The sequence below is a fragment of the Bos taurus genome, chromosome 2 (assembly GCF_002263795.3).
Source record: "Bos taurus isolate L1 Dominette 01449 registration number 42190680 breed Hereford chromosome 2, ARS-UCD2.0, whole genome shotgun sequence".
Classification (NCBI taxonomy): Eukaryota; Metazoa; Chordata; class Mammalia; order Artiodactyla; family Bovidae; genus Bos; species Bos taurus.
In genome coordinates, this window is record NC_037329.1 from 34,815,535 (window position 1) to 34,831,837 (window position 16,303).

Consider the following 16,303-nt stretch of genomic DNA (forward strand, 5'->3'; position numbering starts at 1 on the left):
AGATCCAGGGAGGCAGCCTGTGACCTAGAGATAAACAGGCGATTTCTAAATGACAGTTCAGGGACATTTCAGATATTCAAAACTGAATCGTGTGCCTGACCCCCAAAATGCATACCTTCTTTGTATGTGAACCATGACACATTTCCCTTTGAGAGAAACTGACAGCACGCACGCACACACGCACACACACACACATACACGATCCTTCTGTTTTCCTTTTCCCTCTTTTCTGCAGAGACTAAATCTCTAGAGCTATAACAGCAGCAGATTCCCTCACCTCACTGGCAGAGGAATGAGGCATGAGGAGGAAATTTATCACAGAAGAAAAATGATTAAATGAGGGCTTCTTTGCAGGGGCTTGACTGCACAGCCTAACAGACAGACAGGCAGTAACAGACAGGGAAAAGAGATACACAGCTGCCCCTGCTGCTAAACCTAGCCATCTCTTCAAACAGCAGCAAACATGAGACATTTCATCACCGTCGTGCATCCATGTTGAGAAGGGGGAAAAAAAATCATGTGCTTCGTATTATGCATTTCAGTCACCCAAGATGGGAGGAGACCCCTGTCCATATGTCGTGGGAGCTATCCACCACCCCAAAAGTACACTCGCTGAACCTAGCCTGCAAACCGCTTGCCTGACAGGTTTTGCTGCAAACGCTGTTAATCTACGTGACAGCAGGTTATCTCTTACCGTAGGCAGCAGCGGCTCCATTTGAGCTCCCTGGTCTTTAATCTCCATGTTCTGTAACGCCTCTGGAATAAGCACCTTTCTCTGCAGTGTCTTCAGTGTCTTACACTCAGCCCGGCACTCGCTCTGCTTAGTATTCGGATCAGGTAGCTCTGAAGCAGGAGGCAATTGCACACTCCAACTCACCAGAGTCACATGGCTCCTACTCACTCGGGCTGCTAGCCAGGTTTTGCACTGAATGCCTTGGATTCCTGGGCCGGTAAGAAAGATTTCCCCAGCCCAGTATCACTGCCCACACCTGGCTACTGGCATAAAGTACAGTCTGCAATGCTGCAAGTCTGATGGACATTAAGACACTCACATAAGACGCTAACTTCTTATATAGACTAGTCCAAGGTGGACTCCAATCAGTTCAGCCAGATTTTGACACTTTGAACCAATTCACTTTATTCCCAGAAACCGACAGGAGACAAAATTCAAACAAGATGATGCTAATAAGGTACTTGGTATCCTGCTCTGAATACCTGGGGTCACTAAAAACAGGTAAGATGACATCAAAATTGATCTCTTAGTGAAACTACATTATGCACTAACAAAAAAATTCAGCATTTTAGGTCATTGCTGACTTAAGAAGAATTTGGCAGACAAATACTTGCAATATTTTAATTGTGAAAACCTTAGATATCACACATTGTTACAAATAAAGTATCTTTCTATTATTTCCCAACAAAAATAACAGGGAAAGAATGTATTTTTGAGTAACTAATAATTATCAAAGATTATAATTGTATAATATTGAGAATTATAGGACAAAATACAATTATTGGAGGACAACTTCTCTACAGTATTGTGTTAGCCTCTGCCACACATCAGCACGAATCAGCTGCAGGTATACACATGTCCCCTCCCAGCTGAACCCCCTCCCATCTCCCTCCCTGTGTATTTTTGTATCATTTCTCCGAGAGGAAACTAAAGAACTTTAAAAAGAATTAATCTAAACCAAAGTAGCCCAAGAACATACCCTTTTGCTTTACAAGTCTCAGTGAAAGAGGGGTGGGGGATTCTCCAACTAATACATGGAAGAAAAAAAAAGTTCAAGAAGCTCTTCTGTAGGAAAAGCTGTTGATACTGTTTTTTGAGTGACTATACATATTTCCTAAAGTAATGAAATCATATATCAGTGGACCCCAGATTGAGTAGGAGGTTACAAATGAAGAAAGGTTAAAAGATAATGACAAAACTATTAAGATAGTTTGTTTTAAGTAAGAAAAATTTCACCAGATTTTAAAAACTCTTCATCAGAAGGACTGAATAGTAATTATTTTCTGCAACACACAAAAATTTTCCACAATGCTCATCATAGGTGGAATTATACATATCTATTTTCCTTGTTAATGCAATTTTTATAATATAAACTCCTATTATTTTATGATAAGAAAATATTTTATTCTTAAGCCATAATGATTAATATATTTGAGTAGCAACTTTGTGTACAGCACATGGAGATGAAACCAAGGATTTAAATAATAAGATGTCTGATTAAGAATTTGCTAATCTAGGGCTAAACTAGATTTTCTTTTTTTTTTTTTAATTTTTTGTTTTGTACTGGGGTATAGCCGATTAACAAACAATGTTGTGATAGTTTCAGGTGAACAGTGAAGGGACTCAGCCGTTATATATATGTATCCATTCTCTCCTAAACTTCCCTCCCATCCAGGCTGCCACAAAATATTGGGCAGAGTTCAAGAGCAATTCCTTGTTGGTTATCCATTTAAAATATAGTAGTGTGTAAATGTCCACGCAAACTCCCTAACTATACCTTCCCCCATCCTTTCCTCTAGTAACCATAAGTTCTGAACTTGACTTTCTACCATGAACTGAAAATAAAAGCTCTATTCTTACTCAAATGACCATAACAAATAATCACACACAACTGACTAGAAGAAAAATAACTTCTATTTAGAACAATTATTTCTATATCATTAAGAAACCCTAAGTCACCCAGTTTATATTTCTTAAAAACAGAATTTAAATATAACTAGGAAAAAGTCTGAACTCTTTTATTCCAAGAGTCAAAAAATAAAACAGTATTTTAAGTTACTTTTAATTACTATTTTCCTATAATAATGTGTATTATTAAACCATATAGATATTTTGCTGAAACAATCATTTCTTAAGTGCTTACGTATGCTAGAGCTACTATTTCTACCAGTATAAGACTTACTCAGAATTTTGACAGCAGATGTTAGACTTCTAAAAACCAAAAAAGCCCATGTATCTAAAGGTCTCTGATCCAAGAGGTTGAATGCTAGCCTAGCAAAAACAAAGTGGAGAAAGATAAAGTAATCCTCATTTAATCTACTATCTTTGTCTTCAACTTCAGGCTTTAAAATTAAGGTTCATAACCTGACAGAATATATCTGGATATTAAACAAATTCCAGTGAATGAGGTAAGTATTGATAACTTCTGGGAATAAGATCATCACTAGGTAGCAGAATTGTTACCGGCAAAACCATTCAATTTTTTTTTAATATAAATTTATTTATTTTAATTGGAGGCTAATTACTTTACAATATTGTAGTGGTTTTGCCATACATTGACATGAATCCACCACGGGTGTACACGTGCTCCCTATCCTGAACCCCCCACCCACCTCCCTCCCCATACCATCCCTCTGGGTCATCCCAGTGCACCAGCCCCGAGCACCCTGTATTATGCATCAAACCTGGACTGGCGATTCATTTCACATGTGATAATTAATTTACATGTTTCAATGCCATTCTCCCAAATCATCCCACCCTCGCCCTCTCCCACAGAGTCCAAAAGACTGTTCTATACATCTGTGTCTCTTTTGCTGTCTCGCATATAGGGTTATCGTTACCATCTTTCTAAATTCCATATATGTGTTAGTATACTGTATTGGTGTTTTTCTTTCTGGCATACTTCACTCTGTATAATAGGCTCCAGTTTCATCCACCTCATTAGAACTGACTCAATGTATTCTTTTTAATGGCTGAGTAATAGTCCATTGTGTATATGCACCACAGCTTTCTTATCCATTCATCTGCTGATGGACATCTAGGTTGCCCCCATGTCCTGGCTATTATAAATAGTACTGCGATGAACATTGATGTACAAGTAACCCCTGCAGCTCAATCCCAGAGAAATAAATGACCCAATCAAAAAATGGGCCAAAGAACTAAACAGACATTTCACCAAAGACACAGATGGCTAACAAACACATGAAAAGATGCTCAACATCATTCATTATCAGAGAAATGCAAATCAAAGCCACAATGAGGTACCATTTCACGCCAGTCAGAATGGCTGCTATCCAAAAGTCTACAAGCAATAAATGCTGGAGAGGGTGTGGAGAAAAGGGAACCCTCTTACACTGTTGGTGGGAATGCAAACTAGTACAGCCACTATGGAGAACAGTGTGGAGATTCCTTAAAAAACTGGAAATAGAACTGTCATACAACCCAGCAATCCCACTGCTGGGCATACACACTGAGGAAAACCATCCAATTTAACAGATAGTCTGTGGCCATTCACCCTGAATGCACCTGAACTCTTCTGATCTCAGAAGCTAAGCAGGGTCAGGCCTGGTTAGTATTTGGATGGTAGTAACAGATAGGCTCTTAGAGATCAACTTCTCCATTAATTTTCAAACTCAGGAGGTAAAGTGAACAGAAGGCAGGGAAGAGGAAATCCAAATTGCATGAGCTGCTTTTTTTCAACTACATAATATCTGCGGGAATACTCCCAGGTAACTCATGCTTTTTCAAGTCCAGAGTTCTTTACACTATAGTCAAGTTTCCTTGGATCTTGGATTGTTAAAAATGCTTTCCTATTTAGTCTGTTCTCATTTAGAAATCCAATAAGATTTTATTAGAACATTTTGACACTTTCAAACACCACATTAAATACTGCGAGACTGAATTTGTCCAACAAACTGAGTGCTTCAGACACTCTACTGGAATGAGACAATAGTCAGATTTCATTCAGTCAGTCCTACTATGTGCAAGGCGCTGTGCTACCGAAGCTATTTTATCATACCCAGCAATATTAAAGTGGAATTTTCCTCTCTGATGAATGAAATAAAGCAGTGATCGGCCACAAGCCAACCATACAAACAGAGAGGAATTACAGAAAGCACTAAACACGAGAGCCACCTTCCTCTCCAGCTGCTCACGTTGTGGCCAGCAGGAAAGGAACACAACCTCCACGGTGTGCTTCCTTCCTTGATCTGTCCCGCATCATGGGACTCTTGCTGACCTCAATTTTTTATTAATCCCCCAAGTATACAAGTCAGCGTGCACCCAATATCCTTTCAGTTCCTACCTCCTTTTGCTATTTTAAGCCCTGGGGGTTAAGATATGCACATTAATGCAATGTTTATCTTAGAAAAGAAGCCATCTAATAGTATTTGTATTTGAAGAAGACACTGGATTTTAAAAAGTACTGCCAACACTAGTCTTTCAAGAGAATACCTTTTCAGTTCTGGTAATATTAGGTTTCTGGTTTAGACTTCAAAGTCCTTTGCTTCGTCTCTTTTTTGTATCTGAACTTTAGGTAGGCAACAAGATCAGAAATATATTCTGAATACTAATACTATATTGGTGATTACATTACTAGCTTAATATTAATATTTCAAAAACTGTTTTTCACATATGTAAAAGTATCATAGCACTGTTTATATCTTTTACTTATTTTTATCCCTTTGTGCTTCTACCTTTTGGAACCTGTACAAATGTTCTGAACAAATAAAACATATTATGTAGATCTGGCTGATTTACCAATCCAAAAGTATTTAGTTAAATTTAACAAGCTCAAGAAATAACAAAAAAGCTCTTTATTGACAGCTTAAAAATAGTGATATCTGACCAACAAAGAAAAGGGTAAGAATTTCCAGTCCCAAATCTGGCACACAACAAGGAACTTCATTGTATAATACTAGAGTTTAAAGGCATCAAATATTACTCCTTTTTTACAGATGTTCTTAGCCACCAACTTGATAGTCATGATTCTAGCCATCAACTATTAGAAAAGGAACATATGAAATAATTAGGAAGCTCATTACAATGTTGGGTGAATGTCCAGATTTAAGAAATCCTCTGAGTCACATTTCTCTTAGTTCATGACTGGCTTTTTTGGAACAAAGACTTGATTTTCATTCTTTGACTCATACAGGGAAACCTATAGTAGGCCTGCCCTCTAAATTGAGTACTAGAGGATAGCATCTTAATCCAATTTAACTCAATTCAGTAAATATTTGAGTATATATCATGTTAGCAATAACACAGGGACAAACAATAATCCTGGACTCAGAGGTCATACTTTAGAAAAGAAGAAATAAAATATTTGATAAGTGCTTAAGGAACAATATGTGCAAAAAACAGAGGTAGACTAGAAGACAAAATGATTAACTTTTAATAGCATTTTTCTCACCTTTACTGTAGAGATTTAAAATCCTTAGGGAATTTCCTTTTGTGGGAAAAATATTCTAATTTTTCTTTACTTGTTATGTAAACAAGAAGTATATGTATGCCTCAACTTATTACATCTCCAATTATCAGCCTTTAAGCCTAATTATCACTGTCTTTGTTAAATGGTCCTAAATGTATCATTTCTATTCCTAACTTGAAAATAATCACTATCACACTTATTACTGAAATAATCTAATAGCTAAATAATCCTTAACTTGTCCTTTTTCTATAAAGTTATGAAAAATTAATCATTATTCACAGTGTCTCATGTGTGAATTTTATTATACATTCTCAAATTAAGACAAACAAGAAAAATATCTCAGTGTTTATTATTGAGTTTACATTGTCAAAAAAAAAAAAAGATGACAAGGGATGACAAATGCCATACAGGAAAAAGGGAAGAAAAGCTATCAAAACTCTTTCTCACAGCAATTTCTAAGCTTCATCGCAAGCAACCAAACTATTAGTGAAGATAGTCTTCAGATATATTTTATACATGATGTTCAGATACATTATATACATGGTCTTACATTAACTAAGAACCTGAACTTGTGTTCTAAACTTGCAATAATATTCAGAGTTCCACAATTCATATGTCTTCACTTATGTCTTTTCTACCTATTTATAAGCAGTTTTTTCTAATGAAGAGAAAAATCTTATATGAACCTTTAATTTGGGCTACTCATAAAATAACTTTTTTTGAATTAGTTCAACAAAAAGAATTATCAAACACCTATTTTATAATATATGTCAGTAAAAAGATAAATAAGATATAATCCTTGCCTCTCTAGAAAACGAAACAGGTGATTATTTCAAAGTACTGTGGCATCTGGTCCCATCACTTCATGGGAAATAGATGGGGAAACAGTAGAAACAGTGTCAGACTTTATTTTGGGGGGCTCCAAAATCACTGCAGATGGTGACTGCAGCCATGAAATTAAAAGACGCTTACTCCTTGGAAGGAAAGTTATGACCAACGCAGATAGCATATTCAAAAGCAGAGACATTACTTTGCCAACAAAGGTCCATCTAGTCAAGGCTATGGTTTTTCCAGTGGTCATGTATGGATGTGAGAGTTGGACTGTGAAGAAAGCTGAGCATCAAAGATTTAAGTATACTAACGCATATATATGGAATTTAGAAAGATGGTAACAATAACCCGGTGTACGAGACAGCAAAAGAGACACTGATGTATAGAACAGTCTTATGGACTCTGTGGGAGAGGGAGAGGGTGGGAAGATTTGGGAGAATGGCAATGAAACATGTAAAATATCATGTAGGAAACGAGTTGCCAGTCCAGATTTGATGCATGATGCTGGATGCTTGGGGCTGGTGCACTGGGACGGCCCAGAGGGATGGTATGGGGAGGGAGGAGGGAGGAGGGTTCGGGATGGGGAACACATGTATACCTCTGGCGGATTCATTTTGATATTTGGCAAAACTAATACAATTATGTAAAATTTAAAAATAAAATAAAATTAGAGGAAAAAAAAATCAGAAAAAAATAAAAATAAAAAATAAATAAAATAAAATAAAATACTATATTGAATAACAAAAAAAAAAAAAATAAAGTTATATTTCAAAGAAACACAAAAAAAAAAAAAAAAAGATTTGATGCTTTTGAACTGTGGTGTTGGAGAAGACTCTTGAGAGTCCCTTGGACTGCAAGGAGATCCAACCAGTCCATTCTGAAGGAGATCAGCCATGGGATTTCTTTGGAGGGAATGATGCTGAAGCTGAAGCTCCAGTACTTTGGCCACCTCATACAAATAGTTGACTCATTGGAAAAGACTCTGATGATGGGACGGATTGGGGGCAGGAGGAGAAGGGGATGACAGAGGATGAGATGGCAGGATGGCATCACTGACTCGATGGACGTGAGTCTGAGTGAACTCTGGGAGTTGGTGATGGACAGGTAGGCCTGGCGTGCTGCAGGTCATGGGGTCGCAAAGAGTCGGGACACGACTGAGTGACTGAACTGAACTGAACTGATGGTAGAGAATGAGATGTCCAGAATATTAAAATAGTATGAAGTAGGGATACACCGCTGAACTAAGGATTAACGGGGAAGATAAAGACATGAACTATAAATAAGATGAGTGATGTTTAACCAAGCAAACCAAGATGAAATCACAAGCAATTTCATTCCGGAATTTTTTCAATATTCAGACCAGTATAAATATAAAAATGACAGACATTCATAATCCCACCATCAAGAGATAATTGCTGTTAATATTTCAGCGTGTTTCATTTACATATTCCTTTTAAAAATTAGGGGGTGGAATGGGAATTACTTTTTTTCCCTAATGGTTGAATACTTTTTTAATTTTTTTAAACTGTAAAAATACTTTATGTACAATTTTTAAAGTTTACTTTCCATTTAGAGTTATTACAAAATATTGTCTATATTCCCTATGTTGTACAATACATCCTTGAGCCTATCTTACACCCAAAAGATTGTACCTTCACTCTCTGACCCCACATTGCCCCCACACTGGTAACTACTAGTTTGTTCTCTATATCTGTCAGTCAGCTTTTCTGCTATATTCATTAGTTTATTGTATTTTTTTAGATTCCACATGTGATATCATAATTTGTCTTTCACTAACTTGTTTCACTTAGCATAATGCCTTCCAAGTCCATCTATTTTGATGTAAATTGCAAAAGTTCCTTCTTTTTCACGGCTGAGTAGTTTTCCTGTGTGTGTGTGTGTGTGTGTGTGTGGTGTGTATGTATGAATCTTCTGTATTCATTCATCTGTTGATGGAGACTTAAGTTGCTTCCATATCTTGGCTATTGTAAATAAAGCTGCTATGACATTTTGATGTATGTATCTTTTCAAATTAGTGTTTTGGTATTTTTCGGCTACATAGCCAGGAGTGGAATTTCTAAGTCATATGGAAGTTTTATTTTTAGTTTTTTGAGAAACTTCCATACCATTTTCTATAGTGGCTGCACCAATTTACATTCCCCACCAACAGTGTACAAGCTTTTCTTTTTCTCCACATCCTTGCCAACATTTGTTATTTGTGTTCTTTTTGATGATAGCCATTCTGATGAGGTGAAATCTCAACTGTGGTTTGGATTTGCATTTCCCTGATGATTAGTTACGTTGAGCATCTTTTCATGTGCTTGTTGACCATCTGCATTTTCTCTTTGGAGAAATGCCTATTCAGTTCTTCTGATGACTTTTAATTGGGTTGTCTGTTTTTTTGATGATGTTATATGAGCTGTTCATACATGCTGGATATTAATCCCTTGTTGGTCATATCATTTGCAGATATTTTCTCCCATTTAGTAAGTTGTCTTTTTGTTTTGTCAGTGGTTTTCCTTGCTGTGTAAAAGGTTTTAAATTTAATTAAGTCCCATTTGTTTATTTATGCTTTTATTTCCTTTACTGTAGGGGAGAGATAAAAAAAAATATTGCTGTGATTTATGTCAAAGAGTGTTCTGCCTATCTTTTCCTCTGGGAACTTTTATGGTATCCAGACTTATATTTAGGTCTTTAATCCATTTTGAGTTTATTTTTGAATATGGTACTGGAGAATGTTCTAATTTTATTTTTTTCACACACAGCTGTCCAGTTTTCCCAGAACTACTTATTAAAGATACTGCCTTTCCTCCATTGTATATTCTTGCCTCTTTTGTCTTATATTAATTACCATAAGTGTATGGATTTTTTTCTGGGCTCTCTATATTGTTCTATTGGTCTATGTACCTGTTTTTGTACCAGTATCATACTGTTTTGATTACTGTAGATTTGTAGTATAGTCTGAAGTCAGGGAGTGTGATTCCTCCAGTTTGTTCATTTTTTATTTTGACCACATTTCAAACAACAGAATTATCTATCATAAATATGAAACTGAAGTTCTGATTGAAAAATATAATATCCAAAAAACCTTTAAAGGTGATCATTTACTACTATAAAAATATATCTATCCTATTCTTCCATGCTGTATCTCTAATGGAGAAGCTTTCAAAGCCTCTACTTAGGACTTGGAAATGGTTCTACTTAAAATACTACAAATTTATCTGAATTATCTATCATTCTCTCTTTGTCCTCCAACCCCAAAGGCTCAACAACTGAAGAAAGAATACAAGACTCTCTCTCAAGGTTCAGTTCAGTCAGTTCAGTTCAGATGCTCAGTCGTGTCCGACTCTTTGCGACTCCATGAATCCCAGCATGCCAGGCCTCCCTGTCCATCACCAACTCCCAGAGTTCACCAAAACCCACATCCATCGAGTCGGTGATGCCATCCAGCCATCTCATCCTCTGTCGTCCCCTTTTCCTCCTGGCCCCAATCCCTCCCAGCATCAGAGTCTTTTCCAATGAGTCAACTCTTCACATCAGGTGGCCAAAGTACTGGAGTTTCAGCTTTAGCTTCATCCCTTCAAAGAACACCCAGGACTGATCTCCTTTAGAATGGACTGGTTGGATCTCCTTGCAGTCCATGGGACTCTCAAGAGTCTTCTCCAACATCACAGTTCAAAAGCATCAATTCTTCGGTGCTCAGCTTTCTTCACAGTCCAACTCTCACATCCATACATGACCACAGGAAAAACCATAGCCTTGACTAGATGGACCTTTGTTGGCAAAGTAATGTCTCTGCTTTTCAATATGCTATCTAGGTTGGTCATAACTTTCTTTCCAAGGAGTAAGCATCTTTTAATCTCATGGCTGCAATCACCATCTGCAGTGATTTTGGAGCCCCAAAATATAAAGTCTGACACTGTTTCCATTGGTTCCCCATCTATTTCCCAAGAAGTGATGGGGCCAGAGGCCATGATCTTCGTTTTCTGAATGTTGAGTTTTAAGCCAACTTTTTCACTCTCCTCTTTCACTTTTATCAAGAGGCTTTTTAGTTCCTCTTCACTTTCTGCCATAAGGGTGGTATACACACTAGCAATTAAAGCTCTTGCTCCTTTCTAATCCCTCCCCTCCAGAAAATTTTCTGCTATGGACAGCCTAGCTCTTCATCTTTTCTTGTTGTTGTTCAGTCACTCATGCAACCCCATGGCCTGTAGCATGCCAGGCTTCCCTGTCCTTCATCTCCCAGAGCTTGCTCATTAAGTCCACTGAGTCAGTGATGCTATCCAACCACCTTGTCCTCTGTTGTCCCCTTCTTCTTCTGCCTTCAATCTTTGCCTGCATCAGGGTCTTTTCTAATGAATCAGCTCTTCCCACCAGGTGGCCAAAGTATTGGAGTTTCAGGTTCACCATCAGTCCTTCCAATGAAAATTCAGGATTGATTTTCTTTAGGATTGACTGTTTTGATCTCCTTGCAGTCCAAGGGACTCTCAACAGTCTTTTTCCGACTCCACAGTTTAAAAGCATCAATTCTTCAGTGCTCATCTTTTCTTACAATGCTGTTATTGGGAATTGTGTCCACCTGGGTTTAGGCCTCTCAAACTTAAAATTGACTTTTCTATTGCTTCATTCATTTCTGAGACATTAAATGTCAATATTCAAATAAGGAAATGTAAGGCAGTTAAGTAAATGTAGGGGGAAGAACAATTAAGATTAAAAAGACTATTTTACTTCAATATTAATAAACAAGACAAAATCAAACAACTGAAAATTCTTCTTTTACTTGTGATAAGAAAGTTAACTTTGATTAAAGGGTCTGAATTCAATGCTACTTCTCACAATCATCTCATAAACCCAGAAAAATACATTATAAATTGATTTATTCATTTAGTAGACATTTACTAAGTATGTCCTATGAGCCAGTATTGTACTAGGAACTGAAAATCCAAACTGCCTGACACAAGGAGCTCACAGTATGGAAGGAAAATAAACACTCCAGACATTTCCTATAACACTGTAACAAGCATATGAAAGAAATAGAAAGGGGACCTAATCCAGATTAGCGGAAACAAGGGAAATTAGAGAAGACTTCCCAAAGGAGAAGTGTATAGGAAACATATGAAAGAGTTTGCCATATTAAAAAGTAAGTTAGGAGAACATTACAGTAGAGAGGCATATAAAAAAGCATAAGCATTATTATGTTCATACTACATAAGTAAATAGTAACTGTTGCTCAATGTAGAATTCAGGAGGAAGGGTTGACTGGAGTCTGCTTCCAGGTTTGTTTTTATTTTTGCTTGTGTGCCTTGTTTTGGTGTTTAAAGTTGATGGTCTCTAAATCAAGATTAAATAACTAACATGGGCAAAGAAACTAAATACTCAATTTATTACAAATATTAGTTTAAATTGGACATTATAATCAGAAGCATGTTTTTTTCAAATAAAATTGATAATTGATTTAATAGAAGAATTAACACAATCCATATGACCTTGAAATTCCACCTAGAAAATACAGATGCTATCATTTCACATACTCACAAACTAAGAGGTCTACCATGTGCTGTATTATCAGTGTTAGAGGTTAAGTAATCTCAGTAGAAATAATTTCATATAAAAATGAAACATTTAAATCAGTTAACAATTCTCAAGAAAGAACATACCTTATAGGTAAGTATTTCGTAAAGCTTATCCAAGGGCAATTTACATTAGAATACAGTTGAGTGCTTCTGAAAATGTGTGATTCCTAGGTCCCATCTCCAGCAAATTGGGATGATGACATGGAATCTGTATTTTAACAAGAAACTCTGATACATCTGTGCATCACCTATTTCAAAATTGATCCCTATACTTTATGTTTCTCTAACTACAGTCCTTACCTTTCCTGAAAGGAAAAAATTTTAATGTTTTTATATTAGTTGTATCTAATAGTATTAATATTTAATAGCTAAATATCTATAATTATTTAGAAAACAATATATAGCACTGTATTATGATAGATCCTAAATGAACTAACATGACATCCATTGTTTAAAAACAAATACCTACCATCTATTTAGTGTTTACTACACATCAGATACTATCATGTATTTTGTATGATTATTTAATTTACTCCTCATATCAACTCTGAGATATGTAAATTTAACCTCTATTTATACATGAGAATGCTAAAGCTAAGTGAAGTTAAATAACACTGAAATCCACAGAGCTATTAAGCAGTAGAGTCAAAATTCTAATCCAGGCCACCTGCCATTGAAGCATTTTCTTTCTGTGTCATGCTATAACTTATCTCTAATTTGTCAAGGTTGCCAGAGGAAAAGTTTACCCCAGTTCTAATTACCACAAAAAAGAATAAGAGCACCAAATCCAAACTCAAAGTTGGTACTACAGACATAAAATTTTAACAGTAATCCTGATCAAGCCAAAAATGAAGTATCTGTGTCACTAACAATGCATATAAACTCTGCTTCATATTTCGGCTTCTTTAAGTTCATTCAAAGACTAATAGAGTTTTGCCAAGAAAATGCACTGGTCATAACAAACACCCTCTTCCAACCACACAAGAGAAGACTCTATACATGGACATCACCAGATGGTCAACACCGAAATCAGATTGATTATATTCTTTGCAGCCAAAGATGGAGAAGCTCTATACAGTCAACAAAAACAAGACCAGGAGCTGACTGTGGCTCAGACCATGAACTCCTTATTACCAAATTCAGACTTAAATTGAAGAAAGTAGGGAAAACCACTAGACAATTCAGGTATGACCTAAATCAAATCCCTTATGATTATACAGTGGAAGTGAGAAATAGATTTAAGGGCCTAGATCTGATAGAGTGCCTGATGAACTATGGAATGAGGTTCGTGACATTGTACAGGAGACAGGGATCAAGACCATTCCCATAGAAAAGAAATGCAAAAAAGCAAAATGGCTGTCTGGGGAGGCCTTACAAAGAGCTGTGAAAAGAAGAGAAGCAAAAAGCAAAGGAGAAAAGGAAAGACATAAGCATCTGAATGCAGAGTTCCAAAGAATAGCAAGAAGAGTTAAGAAAGCCTTCTTCAGCGATCAATGCAAAGAAATAGAGGAAAACAACAGAATGGGAAAGACTAGGGATCTCTTCAAGAAAATTAGAGATACCAAAGGAACATTTCATGCAAAGATGAGCTCGATAAAGGACAGAAATGATATGGACCTAACAGAAGCAGAAGATATTAAGAGATGGCAAGAATACACAGAAGAACTGTACAAAAAAGATCTTCACAACCCAGATAATCATGATGGTGTGATCACTGACCTAGAGCCAGACATCCTGGAATGTGAAGTCAAGTGGGCCTTAGAAAGCATCACTACGAACAAAGCTAGTGGAGGTGATGGAATTCCAGTTGAGCATTTCCAAATCCTGAAAGATGATGCTGTGAAAGTGCTGCACTCAATATGCCAGCAAATTTGGTAAACTCAGCGGTGGCCACAGGACTGGAAAAGGTCCGTTTTCATTCCAATCCCAAAGAAAGGCAATGCCAAAGAATGCTCAAACTATCGCACAATTGCACTTATCTCACACGCTAGTAAAGTAATGCTCAAAATTCTCCAAGCCAGGCTTCAGCAACATGTGAACCATGAACTTCTTGATGTTCAAGCTGGTTTTAGAAAAGGCAGAGGAACCAGAGATCAAATTCCCAACATCTGCTGGATCATGGAAAAAGCAAGAGAGTTCCAGAAAAACATCTCTTTCTGCTTTATTGACTATGCCAACGCCTTTGACTGTGTGGATCACAATAAACTGTGGAAAATTCTGAAACAGATGGGAATACCAGACCACCTGATCTGCCTCTTGAGAAATTTGTATGCAGGTCAGGAAGCAACAGTTAGAACTGGACATGGAACAACAGACTGGTTCCAAATAGGAAAAGGAGTTCGTCAAGGCTGTATATTGTTACCCTGTTTATTTAACTTATATGCAGAGTACATCATGAGAAAGACTGGACTGGAGGAAACACAACCTGGAATCAAGATTGCCAGGAGAAATATCAATAACCTCAGATATGCAGATGACACCGCCCTTATGGCAGAAAGTGAAGAACTCAAAAGCCTCTTGATGAAAGTGAAAGTGGAGAGTGAAAAAGTTGGCTTAAAGCTCAACATTCAGAAAACAAAGATCATGGCATCTGATCCCATCACTTCTTGGGAAATATATGGGGAAACAGTGGAAACAGTGTCACACTTTATTTTTCTGGGCTCCAAAATCACTACAGATGGTGACTGCAGCCATGAAATTAAAAGACGTTTAAGGAAGGAAGGTTATGACCAACCTAGATAGCATATTCAAAAGCAGAGAAATTCCTCTGCCAACAAAGGTCCATCTAGTCAAGGCTATGGTTTTTCCTGTGGTCATGTATGGATGTGAGAGTTGGACTGTGAAGAAGGCTGAGGGCCGAAGTATTGATGCTTTTGAACTGTGGTATTTGAGGAGACTCTTGAGAGTCCCTTGGACTGCAAGGAGATCCAACCAGTCCATTCTGAAGGAGATCAGCCCTGGGGGATTCCTTTGGAAGGAATGATGCTAAAGCTGAAACTCCAGTACTTTGGCCACCTCATGCGAAGAGTTGACTCATTGGAAAAGACTCTGATGCTGGGAGGGATTGGGGGCAGGAGGAGAAGGGGATGACAGAGGATGAGATGGCTGGATGGCATCACTGACTCGATGGACGTGAGTCTCAGTGAACTCTGGGAGTTGGTGATGGACAGGGAGGCCTGGCGTGCTGCGATTCATGGGGTTGCAAAGAGTCAGACACGACTGAGCGACTGATCTGATCTGATCTGAAGTTCATTCAGAAAAGACTGAGTAGGGAGCATGTGATCCTTTGTCTAGACAAAATAACGGGAGTGATAACTACTGTGTCAGGGTGAGAATTCTTGCAGGGGGCAATGCCCAGAGCCAGGTGGTTTAAGTCTTTCTTTGGCCAAGTAACACATAGCATTCTTTTTCCATGCTGTCTTTCATAGACCTGATAACTCACAAATTTCCAATAAATTATTTTTTTAGTGTTAAAGACTATGAAATATTTATCTAATTGCTATTTTCCAAGGATAAGAAAGTTTATTAGTTTTTTAAAATATATATATCAAATGCCTCTTGTGTGTTAGACACTATGCTAGATCCTTGACTGGAGCAAGATATCTACCCTTTAAAATCTCACAGTCCATAGTGGGTAGAGATATGAAAAGAATTGCAATACAGAATGACAGATCCTATAATGTAGACTCAGTGGGAACTCAGTGGACGAGAAAGCATTATTACTACACTTTTTAAATA

The 16,303-nt window shown here is 37.2% G+C and overlaps 1 protein-coding gene across 1 annotated transcript in view; it reads right to left on the bottom strand.

Annotated features, from left to right (window-relative positions):
• SLC4A10 (solute carrier family 4 member 10) overlaps window positions 1-971 on the bottom strand; it is a 343,111-nt gene extending 342,140 nt beyond the window's left edge. The window contains exon 1 of the mRNA XM_025001558.2: window positions 695-971. Coding sequence (XP_024857326.1) covers window positions 695-742 — 48 coding nt within the window. The 5' untranslated portion in view covers window positions 743-971. The remainder of the gene's footprint in view (window positions 1-694) is intronic.
• Between the last annotated feature and the right edge of the window lie 15,332 nt (window positions 972-16,303).